General features: G+C 38.7%; 1 protein-coding gene across 1 annotated transcript in view; it reads left to right on the forward strand.

Moving 5' to 3' along the window:
* LOC139936471 (echinoderm microtubule-associated protein-like 6) overlaps positions 1 to 20,408 on the forward strand; it is a 74,761-nt gene that overhangs the window by 35,851 nt on the left and 18,502 nt on the right. Inside the window, exons 29-32 of the mRNA XM_071931285.1 lie at positions 308 to 496; positions 1,447 to 1,619; positions 2,681 to 2,843; positions 4,169 to 4,272. Of these exons, the coding sequence (XP_071787386.1) occupies positions 308 to 496; positions 1,447 to 1,619; positions 2,681 to 2,843; positions 4,169 to 4,272 (629 nt within the window). The remainder of the gene's footprint in view (positions 1 to 307; positions 497 to 1,446; positions 1,620 to 2,680; positions 2,844 to 4,168; positions 4,273 to 20,408) is intronic.

Below are 20,408 nucleotides of genomic sequence, written 5' to 3' on the forward strand. Positions count from 1 at the left end.
ATTCTAAACACTGGTAGAGGGTTGAGTGTTAGTGACTTTCACATGTGACATTCCATTGGGTATAAACATATCAAGATTGCTTCCAAGACTCGGCTTTCCAGACAACTTTCTTCTGCTTCAAAACAATAAACTTTGTTGTTGTTTCTTTGCTTGTTTGCTGATTGCTTAGTTCTTACATGTATCATTCCCACCTGTTGTTAGCTTATTAATCATTATAGGTAAGGATCATCGTGGTCGTTCAGAAAGCCCCATTTCTTGATGAAGATGTAACTCTATTATTTTGTTTGGTGTCCCCCCCCCCCCTCAGGGAAAGATCTTAGTGGGTACCAAAGACAGTGAGATCATTGAGATTGGAGAGAAGAACGGACAGGTGACGATGCTGGTACAGGGTCATGGTGAGGGAGAGATCTGGGGACTGGCTACCCACCCCTCCAAGGAGGTGTTTGCATCGGCTAGTGACGATGGCACAATAAGGATATGGGATGTACAGAAGATGGTAGGTGATTATGGATGGTAGTAAGGGGTTTTGTGGCGTTTTTTGGCCGAGTAATCAGTTTCAAGTTCTGGTGGCTGAAGCCTGGTTCATACTTACTGCGAATGCGAATGCGAATGCGAATTTTGACGTCCCATGGCTGTTTTCGCAGCGAATGTTTCACAGGAGTTCAACTGTTGTGAATTTTTTTCACACAAATTTGTGATGTCAAAATTTGTGTCGCATTCGCAGGAAGTACGAACTGGGCTTCAGTCATCTGGATTTGGGTTTGAATCCTGGTCATGATGCTTGGTGTCCTTGAGAAAGACACTTCACTGTAATTGCTTCTCTTCACCCGGGGATAAATGGGTACCTTTGAGGGCATAGATGGTTATGTGAGTGATTTAGAAGGTGCGCATATTTGTTGCACAGGCTGTATACTCCCAATGGAGCTGAGATGGTTAAGGGATGAAACAATTGGTCGATTCACCAGTTTGGAGCGCAACGAGTGACATTAGGTGATGGATTTGAGCACCATAAAATAAGAAACCAATATTGTTATTGTTATTACTAAACCTAGAAAGAAACCATTTCATTTATGTACCTGTTTCTGTTAGGAACACTCCTGCTGCTGGAAAACATAGTAAATAATGGTTTTATTGGAAGAGTATAAAACTGATTCCAACTCTCTATAGTTTCAAGGAACATCCCCCACAACCAACATGTGAACATTTCAGTGGTTAAAGTTTCAGTGAAAACTTTTAAATTATGTATTGTTTTCTCACTTTCAGCTTCAGGCTTATTTGCAATTGCAGCACTCAAAATAACAACAGTGGTTTGGGGTTAGAATAAATACTGTTTCTTTCAGACAGAGAGAGTTATCTTGAAGATCGGTGCAGGTATGGCCAGTGAGAACTCAGATAAAATGGAAAACATTACTAATTCTATATTTTTTTCACATTTTTCGTTTAAAGGCGATGGTAACCAAAGTAAGCATGGGATCCTCCGCCCGGTCTATTACCTACAGTCCCGATGGGGAAACCCTTGGTGTTGGCTTGAAGAACGGAGAATTCCGCCTACTCACCGTAGCAACCATGAACACTTGGGCCAAGAAGAGAGAGCGTAATAAGGCTATTACAGATCTGAGGTAGCGTAAAAAAAAAAAAGAGAATATCTTGTTGTGTCGGTGCAAAAACATTGCATATCCTAAATAAGCGTTCATTATGCACGAGTTGAAATTCTTGCTTAAAATAGCCCGGATGCACCAACAAAACAAGTGGCGCCGAGATACACATAAGTTTTTTTTGTATGGAGGATTTTTGTGCATGATGCAACATTTTTGCACTGACGTGACGATGTGAAAAGACAACATGTTTAGGAAACTGGCATTGGCAAATGTTGATCACTATTTTTACATTGCAATGAGGTCATGCACTTAAGGGTTTGTTCTAAACATTGCTATTTTGAAAACAGCTTTTAAACTTTTGTTTTGATTAGATACGTAGAAATTCAAATCTGCAGATAGTAGATTGACTCCAGGGAGTATCAGTGGCTAGAGTCTCTTTTCTATCTATTCTACTCATCTTTGTTGCATTGTTGTCGAACAATACATTTACCACTTTTATGGTCAAGTTACCCATCCTTTCATTCTAAACATCCTTTGTCCTCGCCACTTCACTCCTATTGGTTCATAGCCACCAATATTGTTTCTGAAATAGAAACTTTGATTGGCTGTTATTGTCCCGCTTCTTTCTGGATCCTTTCCTTAATCCCTATCCCCCCTCTCTTCTTTCTATAAATGGATATGTTTTTGTTTTTTTGTACTTGTATTATGCCTCTGAAGAAGGTCCGGATTGGATCGAAAGCTAAGGCCATCTACCCTAATCATTATATTTAACTTATCGTATACGTAATTTGTCTTTTGTTCCTCTGAGCGCTTTCAAGACTTTCTTTTTGAGGTGTTATGTGCTACAAAAATGCAGTTGTTATTATAATATTATTATTATTATTATTATTATATCCTCCTTTACCTTAATAATTTTGTAAAATTAGTTAAAGTTGAAAATTCTATTAAAAATGTGTAGGCAGAATTTACCTAGAATCTTCAACTAATTGAAATGAAATATTGCTAGTTGAAATCATTGGTAACTAGTTAAAATCATTTATCACAAGTTGAAATCATTCATAACAAGTATAATTTTATTCCAGGTTCAGCCCCGATGCCAAGTACCTGGCCGTCGGTTCAGAGGATGGCTGCGTAGATTTCTATGATCTGACCCAAGGTCCTTCCCTCAGCAGAGTAGGAATGTGCCGAGGCATCCCAAGCTTTGTGTTCCAATTGGACTTCTCTGCTGACTGTAGATACATACAGGTAAAAGAATAGACCCCCCTCGCTTATTATTGTTATAGACCTTATGCACATGACGTCATTTCAGTAGGGCGCCCTCACCTACAGGTCAAAAGGAGGTTGTTCATTGGCCAATCCTGTGCGCCGCGCGTACAAATCTGTGTGTTTCGATTGTTTCGTCACCGTTTTTCCACTAAGATGGCCTCTAAATGACGTCAATGCATCAGGTCTCTTATCATTGGTAAACATTTCTGGTACTGAAACGAAGGTTGCTTCATAAGTAAACTTAAGCCCGGTTCATACGAACGCGATTTGGATTTTGACGTCACATGGCTGTTTTTGTAGCCAATGTTTCGCAGGAGTTGAGCACATTTCAACTGATGCCAATCGTCGTCGTCGTCGTCGTCGTCGTCGTCGGCGTCGGCGTCGGCGTTGTTGTTGTTAATACCTGTTTCGCTATTCCTGTTGGTGGAGAGCGCAACACGTGGGTGTGTATAAACCGTTTGTTATGACCGGTAAAAAATGTTAATTCATGGGCGTGACACGCGACCTTGCACCTGTTCTTATAAGACAGTTTCTTCATTCCTTTTGGTCGAGAGTAACGGCTGAATCAGTTGCGCGATACGCGCGACGCGCACAGCATACCCTTATAAGGAGTTGTTTACCCGAGGGCGGCAGAGGGCTTTACCATTTCATAGCTGGAGGGGTGTTGTGTTGAAAGAAATCATTTAACATTTATAACTTTTGCATTTATTTTACCTTTTTACCTAAAAGTGATGATGTTTTTGACCGAAAAGATAGTTATGAATGGGAATCAAAGTCAATTGAATCGGTTTTCAACTAGTGGTTTAAACCCGCCGAGGCCTGTTTCTTGAAGAACCAGGCCTCGTTGGGACTAAACCACTAGTTGAAAACCTCTTCACCACACATTGATTCCCTTATTTAAGTATGCTATACAAAGTACATGTATAACTATATCACAGCAATTACAATAGTGTATATCATAAACAAAACAGCAATAATACATCAATTAGGAAAGAGGTATGTTTTGAAGATCTTCTTATCTTAACACATCCACTGACAAAACAGATTTAATATAGGAGGGAAGTTCATTCCACTCCTTAGCTGCTGTAACAGTGAATATACCATTTCCTGCTTTACTACGGGTCATGGGAAAAGTTAGCCGAGATGGATCTGCATTGGAGCAAAGATTTTTACGCCAAGGCCTATACAACTCAAGACACTCATTAAAATACTCTGGTGCCTGGTTATGAAAGAATTTGTATACGAATAAACAAATAAAATAATTATGAATAACCATTAGATGTTTATGTCGGTTCTTTTTTAAGGTCGGTACTGGAGCATACAAGAGACTACTCTATGAAGTACCAAAAGGGAAGCCAGTCACAGACACTGCAACGACCGATAAAATCACATGGGCTACATGGACAAGGTTTGTTGTTAATTACACAGCTACAATTATGAAATTATATTTGTCTCCAATGTTATGGGATGAAGAGTACTAACATCAAGTTTAAACCATCAAAGTTTGTCGCCAAGTTTTTACTCAAAGCTTAAAATTGATTTGTTTGTCACATGTGAACATTGGTATGTCACTGAGCATGCTGACTTGCCTTGGTGAAATTGTCAACTGAGATTTATTGCTTCTGGTAATTCAAAGTTGCATGTCCTGGTTTTCACCCAAAACAGGTTTTTGAATTCTTTGTCTATTAGAACTTTTCCTCTAAACTAATTTTGTCAGGTGATGCTGTTTCAAAACGAAAAACATACAAAACATTTACCTTATATGCAATGAACAATGCACAAAATACAACATGCAAATTTGTTTGTACCATGGACTTGAATTAATGCTGGTATTCTGACCAAACATGTTGTTCATTTTTAGTTTCAAACAACTAAACTACCCTTGAAAGCTTGTTACTTTCTCAAGTCTACACACGTATTTAAAATAGAAATCTGGGATTTTTTCTTTGTCAAATTGGCTAAAAATCAAATTGGCTAAAAATCAGAATATTTACATGTGACATCTCATGAGCAAAATATAATTTGATGATGGAAGATGACACAAATTTGCTTTAACAATAACCTACAACTAATCTATGTGTGACACTTTTATAACTTACCAAAGCGGTAAGTAAACATTGTCTTGTGGTAAGTTAAAGTTTCGCAGTAAGTGAACATTGTTCTGATAAGGTCTTTGAATACAAGTCTTATGGTTAGTGAAAAATGTCTTGTGGTAAACAAAACTTGTCCTGCAGTAACTGAACATTGCTTGTGGTAAGTTAAGAATGTCTCGCTGTAAAGTAAACCTTGTCTCGTGGTCATTGCCTGGCCAAAAAAATAAATGGCGCCGCTGTTTTTAAGATTTAACATGAACATCTGTTCAAGCAGTTGGCAAACTTGTTGTGAGAAATGAACATAGGATACAAAATGGCCAGCGTTAGTTTGTTTTGTTCTAGTGGGTGTTGGTTGGTGAGACTCCTCTATGCATTATGTTCATCCATAGCAATCTCAACCCCAATCCGATTTGGCCTCGGAGCTCCACCAATGCAGCAACATATCATGTCTTGAAGTCCTTTGCGAAACTTGTTGTACTTAAAGACATAAATGATGGGATTTATCACAGAGTTCATGTAGTACAGAAGAGTTAAGGATCTAGATAATTTGTAAGCAGTTTCAGAATCGCACCATTTCGAAACGCAGAGTATTTTCTGGAGAAAAAATGGCGACCAGCAAACAATAATTGCACCCATGACAATCATCAGCATGTTGACCACTTTCTGTCTTGCCCTCAAAAGCTCATTTCCTGCTGCTTGTACATTTTGTTGTTTGAGTTGATGAGCATTTCTCTTGAGAGTGGCCTGGATTTTGTAGTAAGCCCAACTCATAAAAAGGACAGGTAAGATGAAGCTGAAGAGAATAAAGATAACAGTAGCTGTGTACTCTAATTTACGTCCATGAGGGTTCCGATAACATGGCCTATTGTTTGCTTCATCACTGGCTGATAAGGCGAAAAGACGAGGACTTGACATGAGAAGTGATATCAACCATGTAATTAAAACAAATACTGTGACTTTCCTCTTAGATATCATCTGTTGATAATGCAGTGGATGCACAATTCCTATATATCGTTCATATGTCACCACACACAGAGTATAACTTGAAGCAGAAGCAGTCACTGTTTGTGGAAATACATTGTAGATAAGTCGACAGTAAAATTCCCGCCAAGTTAAAGTTGATTGGTGGAAGATTTCATGTGTGGCATAATAAAAGAACATAAAAAAGCAGGATAAAGTATCGATGATAGCAAGATATGCCAGCAAGTAGTTTGTCATATTGTGGAGGTTTTTAGTGCGAAGGATGACCAGCCAAGCGAGAGTGTTGCATGCAATCCCAACGATACCTTCAGCCATCCCAAACTTGCGAAACAATTCTTTGAAATCGCTCTTGTCGTAAGAACCATCAGAACTGCCGTTTGCTGAGAAAATGTTTGCCATTATTCTGAAGCGCCTTTGCTGCTCAGTTGCTATACTTCAGAATCTGAGAGCAGGATTATTATCGGTCAGAAATAAATGACTTGAAGAAAGAGTGAGTCCGAAGATGTTTCTTTTTCTTGAAGAGTAAAGTCTGTAATCTGCTGCAGAGTGTTGGTTGAGAGTGTTCGTGTTTTTCATCACCGCTCTTTAAATCACAAAATTAGATTCTTGGGATAATGGCTCGAAAAGAGCTATATAAGAGGACTCTTTGTTGACTGAATGGCAGTGAGAGTAGCGTCAGTAATGAACGATTAATAAACTACTCGCTGTCACTCAGTCTTAATAAGCTTTTTTTTATTAGACATTGGATAAATTTTAACCAATTGTACAATCTTATTGTTACTGCAGTCCAATTATTTTGACAGTTTGTTAATCAAGCTGACAACTCTGTTTATCTTCCTTCTTATTACCACTTTTACTTTTGACTTTGTTGCGGATATTGCTTCTTTTTTTTTTTTTGTCTGAGGGTAGATTATTCCATTATGCACTGTCATTCATCCTTTTTATCTCGACAGATGGGTTGATGTAGTACTATGTCAACCCGAATGCCACTTGGTATCTTTCCTTGCCTTCCACCTCTAGAGGACCCCGGTTTGAATCATGCCGGGGCACAACTTGTAGGGGGGTGTTAATAGTGCTTACATGACTAGTGTTCTGTCCCTGGAAACACTTTATGGGGGGTTTTCCTCCCACATCTAAAACTGAAACTTCCTTCCTTGTCTTCTCTCCATAAGCCTTTTCAGTGAAGTGCGCATTTTAGGCGACGCAGCGTTTACACGTAAACCTAATGACCACCAACATGGTGAGCCTGGCATCAGTCGCGGCGTGTGACGCGCGCGTATCACATCCGCCATACCTCAAAAACGCTTATTGGGTTCTTAGTCAACGTTCTTAGTCTGAGAATCATTGGCTTTACAATCAGAATAAATAACATGAAATAAGAATCTGTACATGCACTTTGTATTTGTTCAGACTAATAAGGAGTTTTGAGATGCGCCAATTGTTCATAAACAGAAAACCTGAGTGTGTGATCTGTCTTTGTTCACATTAGAAAAATTGTACACACAACAAAAAGCTCAAACTAACCAGTGACCTCTTTTCATTTGTCCCACAAAAATATTTTGTGCCATTTGTTTAAGAAGCTATCATTCTGCCAGGTCGTATAGCATGTTCATCATTGAGAAAAATGCTTTAATTTGTTTGGTTTAAAGTTCAATCAAATTTAAACTGATACAGAGATGATTGAACGTTTACCCAACGTTTTGCATAAGAGTAAACCCAGTGTGGTACCTTCTTTCTAAAGTGGCACAAAATAATTATTTCCATGAAGTTAATGAAACTAGAAAGAAAGTTTGTTTACGCTCATTAAATAGTTTCTCTGTGGCATCGGAAATCAGTTGTCTTAGCTGAAGGTAACACTTGGACCCTAATAACTAAGGGAAAGGTCAATATTTTAAACAATCTGGTCTCTTCAGATTTTTGTGTCGCTTTAAAACTTACTGTTTATCTTTGTTCATATCCTGTAATAGTTAACAATCTATCAAACTGGCTTCTATCATTTTCAACTTCCAGACTTTTCACTGCTTTCCTGGATACCATTTTCTGGTACAGGATTTTATTCAAGAAAATCTTGTACAAAATAACCAGAGTGAATTTTTTTCCTTTTTCTTGTGGTGGTTGGCTGGTGATACTTCTCTATACATTATGTTCATCCATAGCAATCTCAACCCCAATCCGGTTTGGCCTCGGAGCTCGACCAATGCAGCAACATATCATGTCTTGAAGTCCTTTGCGAAACTTTTTGTACTTAAAGACATAAATGATGGGATTTATCACAGAGTTCATGTAGTAAAGCAAAACGAAAGATCCAGAAAGTTTGTAGGCAGTTTCAGAATCTGAAAAGCACAGCATTTCCCACAGAGCAAGTGGTGACCAGAAAACAATCATTGCACACATGACAATCATCAGCATGTTGACCACTTTCTGTCTTGCCCTCAAAAGCTCATTTCCTGCTGCTTGTACATTTTGTTGTTTGAGTTGATGAGCATTTCTCTTGAGAGTAGCCTGGATTTTGTAGTAAGCCCAACTCATAAAAATGATAGGTATTAGGTAACTGAAGAGGAAAAACAGAATACTACTTGTGGTGTTTAATATTTGTTCATGAGGGTTCCAATAACATGGACTATTGTTTGTTTCCTCACTGGCTGAAAATGCAAAAAGGCGAGGACTTGATGTGAGAAGTGATATTAACCATGTAATTAAAACAATCACTGTGACTTTCTTCTTAGATATCATCTGTTGATAATGCAGTGGATGCACAATTCCTATATATCGTTCATATGTCACCACACACAGAGTATAACTTGAAACAGAAGCAGTCACTGTTTGTGGAAATAAATTGTAGATAAGTCGACAGTAAAACTCCCGCCAAGTTAAAGTTGATTGGCGGAAGATTTCACGTGAAGCAATATTAAAGAACAAAGAAAAGCAGGATAAACTATCCATGACGGCAAGATATGCCAGCAAGTAGTTTGTCATATTGTGGAGGTTTTTGGTGCAAAGGATGACCAGCCAAGCGAGAGTGTTGAATGCAATCCCAACGATACCTTCAACCATGGAAAACTTTTCAAATAGTTCTGTCACTTCATCAATTCTTGTGAAATCGTCAAATCCGTAATAGTAATAAAAACTGTTGGCTGCTGAATTGTTTGCCATCATTTCAAAGTGCCTTTGATGGTGAGTTGCTATTTGTCATAAATAAATGACTAGAGGAAAAGTGCAAAGTTAGTCCAATGATCTCCTGTAGCTCTGAGGCCTTTCAGCTCACCTTACTCTCTTCAGTGATTCACAAGAAAAATTCAATTCGCAATCTGCAGTTGGTGTTTCAGCGTCTCTGTTGTCAGAGTCCTTTCAGCGCAGGATTCACAAGAAAGATTCAGTCCGCAATCTACAGTTGGTGTTTCAGCGTCTCTGTTGTTTGAGGCCTTTCAGCTCAGGGTATACAAGAAAGATTCAGTCCGCAATCTACAGTTGGTGTTTCAGCATCTGTGTTGTTTGAGGCCTTTCAGCTCAGGATTCACAAGAAAGATTTAGTTCGCAATCTGCAGTTGGTGTTTCAGCGTCTCTGTTGTTTGAGGCCTTTCAGCTCAGGATTCACAAGAAAGATTCAGTCAGCAATCTGCAGTTGGTGTTTCAGCATCTGTGTTGTTTGAGAGTGTTCATCTCTGCACTTTACATCATTATATTGATTGAGTCAAATTTGTCCCGTTGACATCAAGTTTTTTTTTTACTGGTCACTAAGCAAGAACAGGTTACCAGCCAAAATGCCATGTACTGTATACAATTGTCTCTGACTGGTTCTCTGTGATTGTTTGTTCAGCAAATGAATTGGTTTTTTTCAGAGGACTCTTTTCTAAATGGTGGTGAGGTTAAATTAGTGAGAGTAGTAACATTAATTTATTTATGGGATTGGAAGTCACGCCACTATGTCAATCCATTATATTTTGTGCTTTTTAAATGATAAGAGTCAAAATAAATAAAAATTATCTAGAAACCATGGTGATGTTTTCAGTAAATTAATTCAGTCCATTCATGTTGACTTATCGTATTGGTAAAACTCAGCCTCTGTTTGCTTTCTTTGTAGACCTCTTTCCAGATTTTGTCTTTTTTGATGTTTGGAAATTCAAGAGGGTGGTTGATGCAGTTAAAAATGCACACTCATTCTTTCATTCATTTATTCATTAATTCATTTATTAATTTTTCTGGCAGTAAAATTCATGAACTAAGAAAGCAGTGACGATTTTTCTTAGTTACTATTAATACAAATATTGAGAAATTAATGTTTTCTGGTCACCAGTCGCCCTGTTGATTGCTCCATAGTTATATCACTAGGGCGACACTATCTTTTCCATAACTCCATGTGATCACCACCTTTACGAAAATATTACCAGATAAAGTTGCCAATGGGTATATTAGAAGTTTGAAACTTTGATTTCAAGAAGCGAATTTTAACATTTAGTTTTTAGGTGTTCAGCCAACAGCTGAAAAACTATTGTTTTTGTACCATTGGGGGTGGGGGTGGTCAGTGGTTCCCCACGTCTTCTTCTACTTGAGCCTTCTCTAGGAGATTGAAAACTATTGTTTTTGTACCGTTGGGGGTGGGGGTGGTCAGTGGTTCCCCACGTCTTCTTCTCCCTGAGCCTTCTCTAGGAGATTGAAAACTATTGTTTTTGTACCTTTGGGGGTGGGGTGGTCAGTGGTTCCCAACGTCTTCTTCTCCCTGAGCCTTCTCTAGGAGATTGAAAACTATTGTTTTTGTACTGTTGTGGGTGGGGTGGTCAGTGGTTCCCCACGTCTTCTTCTACCTGAGCCTTCTCTAGGAGATTGAAAACTATTGTTTTTGTACTGTTGGGGGTGGTCAGTGGTTCCCCACGTCTTCTTTTCCCTGAGCCTTCTCTAGGAGATTGAAAACTATCGTTTTTGTACTGTTGGGGTTGGGATGGTCAGTGGTTCCCCTCGTCTTCTTCTACCTGAGCCTTCTCTAGGAGATTGAAAACTATTGTTTTTGTACTGTTGGGGGGGGGGGGGTGGTCAGTGGTTCCCCACGTCTTCTTCTTCCTGAGCCTTCTCTAGGAGATTGAAAACTATTGTTTTTGTACCGTTGGGGGTGGGGTGGTCAGTGGTTCCCAACGTCTTCTTCTCCCTGAGCCTTCTCTAGGAGATTGAAAACTATTGTTTTTGTACTGTTGTGGGTGGGGTGGTCAGTGGTTCCCTACGTCTTCTTCTACCTGAGCCTTCTCTAGGAGATTGAAAGCTATTGTTTTTGTACTGTTGGGGGTGGGGGTGGTCAGTGGTTCCCCACGTCTTCTTTTCCCTGAGCCTTCTCTAGGAGATTGAAAACTATTGTTTTTGTACCGTTGGGGGTGGGGTGGTCAGTGGTTCCCAACGTCTTCTTCTACCTGAGCCTTCTCTAGGAGATTGAAAACTATTGTTTTTGTACTGTTGTGGGTGGGGTGGTCAGTGGTTCCCCACGTCTTCTTCTACCTGAGCCTTCTCTAGGAGATTGAAAACTATTGTTTTGTACCGTTGGGGGTGGGGGTGGTCAGTGGTTCCCCTTGTCTTCTTCTCCCTGAGCCTTCTCTAGGAGATTGAAAACTATTGTTTTGTACTGTTGGGGGTGGGGGTGGTCAGTGGTTCCCCACGTCTTCTTTTCCCTGAGCCTTCTCTAGGAGATTGAAAACTATCGTTTTTGTACTGTTGGGGTTGGGATGGTCAGTGGTTCCCCTCGTCTTCTTCTACCTGAGCCTTCTCTAGGAGATTGAAAACTATTGTTTTTGTACCTTTGGGGGTGGGGTGGTCAGTGGTTCCCATCGTCTTCTTCTCCCTGAGCCTTCTCTAGGAGATTGAAAACTATTGTTTTTGTACTGTCGGGGGTGGGGGTGGTCAGTGGTTCCCCACGTCTTCTTCTACCTAAGCCTTCTCTAGGAGATTGAAAACTATTGTTTTTGTACTGTTGGGGGTGGGGGTGGTCAGTGGTTCCCCACGTCTTCTTTTCCCTGAGCCTTCTCTAGGAGATTGAAAACTATCGTTTTTGTACTGTTGGGGTTGGGATGGTCAGTGGTTCCCCTCGTCTTCTTCTACCTGAGCCTTCTCTAGGAGATTGAAAACTATTGTTTTTGTACTGTTGGGGGGGGGGGTGGTCAGTGGTTCCCACGTCTTCTTCTACCTGAGCCTTCTCTAAGAGATTGAAAACTATTGTTTTTGTACTGTTGGGGGGGGGGGTGGTCAGTAGTTCCCCACGACTTCTTCTTCCTGAGCCTTCTCTAGGAGATTGAAAACTATTGTTTTTGTACTGTCGGGGGTGGGGGTGGTCAGTGGTTCCCTACGTCTTCTTCTCCCTGAGCTTTACTTTACTTGAACCTAGATTCCATAGTAGTTGATGAAACTGCAGTTTATTTCTGAATGATGGATGTCATAACATTATAATAAAAAAAAAATAACAATAAATGTACAACAAATTCATACATAGAGAGCCATCAGTGATTTATAAAAGATTGTTTCACCATATGAAAGGTGTTGGTGCATTTTACAAATCTTACACAAAATGTGACTCCATGTGAGAAGGTTATGGCATTGAATTTGAATTTGTTACAACAATCTATCTTATTAACAAATCATGGAACATTAATTATTCTTACATCATGTAAAATGCCCCTAACATTCTACGAATCTTCCATAGGCTGCGAACCCATTTGACTTTTACTTCCTATTGAGTTTAGAGGTTACCTTTAATTGACCCAATTCACCTGACGCCATTATCAGAATAATCTTGGATGCGTCAATTTGGTGGTCAATGTCTCTGTGCATTATTCAGTGAAGTGTGCATTTTAGGCCACGCGGCGTCTACACGTAAGCCTATTGACCACCAAAATAGTGAGCATGGCACAGTCGCTGCGTAGGACGAGCGTGCAAGGGGTCAATAGGCTGCGACCCCATTTGACATTTACTTCTGGTCGAGCCGTAAGTTAAATGTTCATATTTAAAATAAAATAAAAAACCATTATCTCATGAAGTAAAAGGATCCAGACTTAAAGGGTCTGGGTACTTTTTGTAGGACAAGAAACACAATGGCCACAGATTTACACTAAACTCCCAGTTTGAAGATAATGATGGTAGAAAGCTTCCCTTAAAATAATACTTGCTGTGGTGCTTGGTTTTTGAGACATGAGTAAAAGAGTCACCAAAATAATTTTTGTTTCAGTGAGACAAAAATTATTTTAGCATGTAAAATGTATTTTTGTGACATTGTTTTACTAATTTTTCAAAAACTATAGCACCGCAGCAAGTGAAATTTTAAGATAAGCTTTCTACTATCTTCAAACGGTGTAAGTTTAATTTAAATCTACGGACATTGTGTTTTGTGTTGCAAACAAAATACCCAAATCCTTAAATAAATACCATTTACTTAGATCTTGGTGTATAAACATGAAAACACAAGAATGACAGTCTGTAATCTGCTACAGAGTGTTGTTTGAGGGTCTTTATATTTTGCATCACCGCTCTTTAAATCACAAAAATTTGATTCTTTGGATAACGACTTGAAAAAGAGCTATATAAGAGGACTCTTTGTTGACTGAATGGCAGTGAGAGTAGCGTCAGTAATGAACAATTAATAAACTACTCGCTGTCACTCAACCTGAATAAGCTTTTTCATTAGATATGGGATAAATTTTAATCAATTGTAAAATATAGAAAGGTTTGTGGTTACACCATGTAATGACTATCTCTAATGAGTTGGGGTGGTTCTGAAAAGAACCGTTGGTTTCAACTCGACGTTTCGATCAGTGTGCTCTGATCGTCTTTGAGAGACTCATTGCATGGTGTTATCGCAAACCTTTCTATATCGTATTTCCACCATGCAAAGTTTCAAATCCTACAATTGTAAATTGTCATTGTTACTGCAGTCCAATTATTTTGACAGTTTGATAATCATGTTGACAACTCTGTTTATCTCCCTCCTTTGCCGCTTCCTCATTTGACGTTGTTTTTTGAGATATTGCTTTTTTTTAGTCTGAGGGTAGTTTATTTCAAAGAGTGGATTTTACAGTTACAAGTGGTCGTGTTGACGTAGTGGTATCTTTCCTCGGTCCGAATCACGCATGGGACACAATGTGTATTGGTTTTCAGTTCTTACCTGACTGTCAGTCTCTTGGGTTTTCTTTCCTCTTCTAAAACTGAAACTTACTTCCTTGTCTTTCTCCATTTAGGTTGTTGGCTAGTAGTACAGTGATACGGTTCGCTTAAATCAGCTGTGAGAAATACACACAGGATACAAAACAAGAATTTGAGTTTGTTTTGTTGAAGTGGGTGTTGGTTTGTAATACTCCTCTAAGCATTATGTTCATCCATAGCAATCTCAACCCCAATCCGGTTTGGCCTCGGAGCTCGACCAATGCAGCAACATATCATGTCTTGAAGTCCTTTGCGAAACTTGTTGTACTTAAAGACATAAATAATGGGATTTATCACAGAGTTCATATAGTAAAGAAGAATGGCAAATTCAGATAATAAGCCGCCAGTTTGAGAATGGCAATAACTAAAACTACAGAGTATTTGCTGGATCATGATTGGGGACCATAGAACAATAATTGCTCCCATGACAATCATCAGCATGTTGACCACTTTCTGTCTTGCCCTCAAAAGCTCATTTCCTGCTGCTTGTACATTTTGTTGTTTGAGTTGATGAGCATTTCTCTTGAGAGTGGCCTGGATTTTGTAGTAAGCCCAACTCATAAAAAGGATGGGTAAGAGGTAGCTGAAGAGAAAAAAGAGAATTCTACCTGTGTAATCGAATTTTAGTCCATGAGGGTTCAAATAACATGGACTATTGTTTGTTTCCTCACTGGCTGAAAATGCAAAAAGGCGAGGACTTGATGTGAGAAGTGATATTAACCATGTAGTTAAAACAATCACTGTGACTTTCCTCTTAGATATCATCTGTTGATAATGCAGTGGATGCACAATTCCTATATACCGTTCATATGTCACCACACACAGAGTATAACTTGACACAGAAGCAGTCACTGTTTGTGGAAATAAACTGTAGATCAGTCGACAGTAAAACTCCCGCCAAGTTAAAGTTGATTGGCGGAAGATTTCACGTGAAGCAATATTAAAGAATAAAGAAAAGCAGGATAAACTATCGATGAAAGCAAGATATGCCAGCAAGAAGTTTGTCAAATTGTGGAGGTTTTTGGTGCGAAGGATGACCAGCCAAGCGAGAGTGTTGAATGCAATCCCAACGATACCTTCACCCATGGAAAATTTTTCAAACAGTTCTGTCACTTCATCACTTTTTTTGAAATCGTCAAATCCATAATAGTAATAAAAACTGTTGGCTGCTGAATTGTTTGCCATCATTTCAAAGTGCCTTTGATTGTGAGTTGCTTTGCAGGAGAAGTTTAGGAGCAGCACTACTTTTTAATATTACAGAAGTCCTGATGATATTTGTCATAAATAAATGACTCAAGGAAAAATACAAAGTTAGTCCAATGATCTCCTGGAGCTCTGAGGCCTTTCAGCTCACCTTACTCTCGACAGTGATTCACAAGAAAGATTCAGTCCACAATCTGCAGTTGGTGTTTCAGCGTCTGTGTTGTTGGAGGCCTTTTAGCTCAGGATTCACAAGAAAGATTCAGTCTGCAATCTGCAGTTGGTGTTTCAGCGTCTGTGTTGGGTAAGGCCTTTCAGCTTAGGATTCACAAGAAAGATTCAGTTCGAAATCTACAGTTGGTGTTTCAGCGTCTCTGTTGTTAGTGGCCTTTTAGCTCAGGATTCACAAGAAAGATTCAGTCCCCAATCTGCAGGTGGTGTTTCAGCATCCGTGTTGTTTGAGGCCTTTCAGCTTAGGATTCACAAGAAAGATTCAGTCCGCAATCTGCAGTTGGTGTTTCAGCATCTGTGTTGTTTGAGAGTGTTCATCTCTGCACTTTACATCATTATATTGATTGAGTCAAATTTGTCCCGTTGACATCAAGTTTTTTTTTTACTGGTCACTAAGCAAGAACAGGTTACCAGCCAAAATGCCATGTACTGTATACAATTGTCTCTGACTGGTTCTCTGTGATTGTTTGTTCAGCAAATGAATTGGTTTTTTTCAGAGGACTCTTTTCTAAATGGTGGTGAGGTTAAATTAGTGAGAGTAGTAACATCAATTTATTTATGGGATTGGACGTCGCATCATTATGTCAATCCATTTCATTTTGTGCTTTTTAAAGGATAAATGATTCAAATTGTCTGAGTCAAAATGATTAATTTCACCTAGAAACCATGGTGATGTTTTTAGTAAACTAATTCAGTCCATTTATGTTGACTAGTCGTATTGGTAAAACTCAGCCTCTGTTTGCTTTCTTTGTAGACCTCTTTCCAGATTTTGTCTTTTTTGATGTTTGGAAATTCAAGGGGGTGGTTGATGCAGTTAAAAATGCACACTCATACTTTCATTCATTTATTCATTAATTCATTTATTAATTTTTCTGGTAGTAACTTATCATGAACTTAGAAAGCAGTGACGATTTTTCTTAGTTACAATTAATACAAATATTGGGAAATGATTTTTTTCTGGTCACCAGTTGCCCTGTTGAGTGCACCATAGTTATATCACTATGGTGATACTATCTTTTCCATAACTCCATGTGATCACCACCTTTACGAAAATGTTACCAGATAAAGTTGCCAATGGGTATATTGGAAGTTTGAAACTTTGAGTTCAAGAAACGACTTTTCTCGCAAGTTCTATAAATCTTTGTTTTTCTTCCACGATAAACTGCTGGTTGCTGTCTTCCTGTACTTGCAGCTGGGAGGAATAAACAACGGCTATGAAATAACCAACTTTTATTTTGAGGTGTTCAACCAACAGCTGAAAAAACCATTGTTTTTGTACTGTTGGGGGTGGTCAGTGGTTCCCCCTTACTTCTTCTCCCTGAGCCTTCTCTAGATTTTGCAAAACGTTAAGCTCATGCTGACTTGAAACTTTACTTGAACCTAGATTCCATAGTAGTTGAGTAAACTGCAGTTTATTTTAAGAATGATGGATGTCATAACATTAAAATAAAGAAAAAATCACAATGATGTACTACAAATTCATACATAGAGAGCCATCAATGATTTATAAAAGTTTGTTGAGCCAGATGAAAGGTCTTGATGCATTGTACAAATCTTACATAAAATGTGACTCCATGTGACATTTGAAGGTTGTGGTATTGAATATAATTTTTGACAACAATCTATCTTATTAACAAATCATGGAACATTAATTATTCTTACATCATGTAAAATCCCCCTAGCATTCCATGAATCTTCCATAGGCTGCGAACCCATTTGACTTTTACTTCCTATTGAGTTTAGAGGTTACCCTTAATTGACCCATTCACCTGACGCCATTATCAGAATAATCTTGGTGCGCCATTTTGGTGGTCAATGTCTCTGTGCATTATTCAGTGAAGTGCGCATTTTAGGCCACGCGGCGTCTACACGTAAGCCTATTGACCACCAAAATAGTGAGCATGGCACAGTCGCTGCGTGGGACGAGCGTGCAAGGGGTCAATAGGCTGCGACCCCATTTGACATTTACTTCTGGTCGAGCCGTAAGTTAAATGTTCATATTTAAAATAAAATAAAAAACCATTATCTCATGAAGTAAAAGGATCCAGACTTAAAGGGTCTGGGTACTTTTTGTAGGACAAGAAACACAATGGCCACAGATTTACACTAAACTCCCAGTTTGAAGATAATGATGGTAGAAAGCTTCTCTTAAAATAATACTTGCTGTGGTGCTTGGTTTTTGAGAAATGAGTAAAAGAGTCACCAAAATAATTTTTGTTTCAGTGAGACAAAAATTATTTTAGCATGTAAAATGTATTTTTGTTACATTGTTTTACTAATTTTTCAAAAACTATAGCACCGCAGCAAGTGAAATTTTAAGATAAGCTTTCTACTATCTTCAAACGGTGTAAGTTTAATTTAAATCTGCGGACATTGTGTTTTGTGTTGCAAACAAAATACCCAAATCCTTAAATAAATACCATTTACTTAGATCTTGGTGTATAAACATGAAAACACAAGAATGACAGTCTGTAATCTGCTACAGAGTGTTGTTTGAGGGTCTTTATACTTTGCATCACCGCTCTTTAAATCACAAAAATTTGATTCTTTGGATAACGACTTGAAAAAGAGCTATATAAGAGGACTCTTTGTTGACTGAATGGCAGTGAGAGTAGCGTCAGTAATGAACAATTAATAAACTACTCGCTGTCACTCAACCTGAATAAGCTTTTTCATTAGATATGGGATAAATTTTAATCAATTGTAAATTATAGAAAGGTTTGTGGTTACACCATGTAATGACTATCTCTAATGAGTTGGGGTGGTTCTGAAAAGAACCATTGGTTTCAACTCGACGTTTCGATCAGTGTGCTCTGGTCGTCTTTGAGAGACTCATTGCATGGTGTTATCGCAAACCTTTCTATATCGTATTTCCACCATGCAAAGTTTCAAATCCTACAATTGTAAAATGTCATTGTTACTGCAGTCCAATTATTTTGACAGTTTGATAATCATGTTGACAACTCTGTTTATCTCCCTCCTTTGCCGCTTCCTCATTTGACGTTGTTTTCAGATATTGCTTTTTTTTAGTCTGAGGGTAGTTTATTTCAAAGAGTGGATTTTACAGTTACAAGTGGTCGTGTTGACGTAGTGGTATCTTTCCTCGGTCCGAATCACGCATGGGACACAATGTGTATTGGTTTTCAGTTCTTACCTGACTGCTTGGGTTTTTCCTCATACTACAGTCTCTTGGGTTTTCTTTCCTCTTCTAAAACTGAAACTTACTTCCTTGTCTTTCTCCATTTGAGTTGTTGGCTAGTAGTACAGTGATACGGTTCGCTTAAATCAGCTGTGAGAAATACACACAGGATACAAAACAAGAATTTGTTTTTGTTTGTTCTTGTGGGTGTTAGTTGGTGACACTCCTCTACGCATTATGTTCATTCATAGCAATCTCAACCCCAATCCGGTTTGGCCTCGGAGCTCGAACAATGCAGCAACATATCATGTCTTGAAGTCCTTTGCGAAACTTTTTGTACTTAAAGACATAAATGATGGGATTTATCACAGAGTTCATGTAGTACAGAAGACTGGCAAATTCAGATAATATATATTCAGTTTGAGAATGGCAAGAACTAGAACTGCAGAGTATTAGCTGAATCATGAGTGGGGACCAGCAAACAATAATTGCACCCATGACAATCATCAGCATGTTGACCACTTTCTGTCTTGCCCTCAAAAGCTCATTTCCTGCTGCTTGTACATTTTGTTGTTTGAGTTGATGAGCATTTCTCTTGAGAGTGGCTTGGATTTTGTAGTAAGCCCAACTCATAAAAAGGACAGGTAAGATGTAGCTGAAGAGAATAAAGATAACAGTAGCTGTGTACTCGAGTTTACGTCCATGAGGGTTCCGATAACATAGCCTATTGTTTGCTTCATCACTGGCTGTTAAGACGAAAAGACTAGGACTTGACATGAGAAGTGATATCAACCATGTAATTAAAACAATCACTGTGACTTTCCTCTTAGATATTGTCTGTTGATAATGCAGTGGATGCACAATTCCTATATATCGTTCATATGTCACCACACACAGAGTATAACTTGACACAGAAGCAATCACTGCTTGTAGAAATACATTGATGATAAGTCGACAGTAAAACTCCCGCCAAGTTAAAGTTGATTGGCGGAAGATTTCATCATGTAATGCATAATAAAAGAACATACAAAAGCAGGATAGACTATCGATGGCCGCAAGATATGCCAGCAAGTAATTAGTCATATTGTGGAGGTTTTTGGTGCGAAGGATGACCAGCCAAGCGAGAGTGTTGCTAACCATTCCGATGGTACCTTCAACCATCCCAAACTTGCGAAACAATTCTTTGAAATCGCTCTTGTCGTAAGAATCATCAAAACTGTCGTTTGCTGCAGAAATGTTCGCCATTATTCTAAAGTGACTTTGCTGCTCAGTTGCTTAGCATCAGATTCTGAGAGCAGGATTATAATCAGTCAGAAATAAATAACTTGGAGAAAGACTGTGAGTCCGAGGATGTTTCTTGAAAGGATACAGTCTGTTATCTGCTGCAGAATATTGTTTGAGAGTATTCTTCTTTTGCCTTTATTCTAAAGTGCTGTTGCTGTACAGTTGCTAAGCATCAGAATCTGAGAGCAGGATAATAATCAGTCAGGAATAAATAACTTGGAGAAAGACTGTGAGTCCGAGGATGTTTCTTGAAAGGATACAGTCTGTTATCTGCTGCAGAGTATTGTTTGAGAGTATTCTTCTTTTGCCTTTATTCTAAAGTGCTGTTGCTGTCCAGTTGCTAAGCATCAGAATCTAAGACCAGGATAATAATCAGTCAGGAATAAATGACTTGGAGAAAGACTAAGAATCCGAGGATGTTTCTTGAAAGGATACAGTCTGTTATCT

Source organism: Asterias amurensis, chromosome 1 (genome assembly GCF_032118995.1).
Source record: "Asterias amurensis chromosome 1, ASM3211899v1".
Lineage (NCBI taxonomy): Eukaryota > Metazoa > Echinodermata > Asteroidea > Forcipulatida > Asteriidae > Asterias > Asterias amurensis.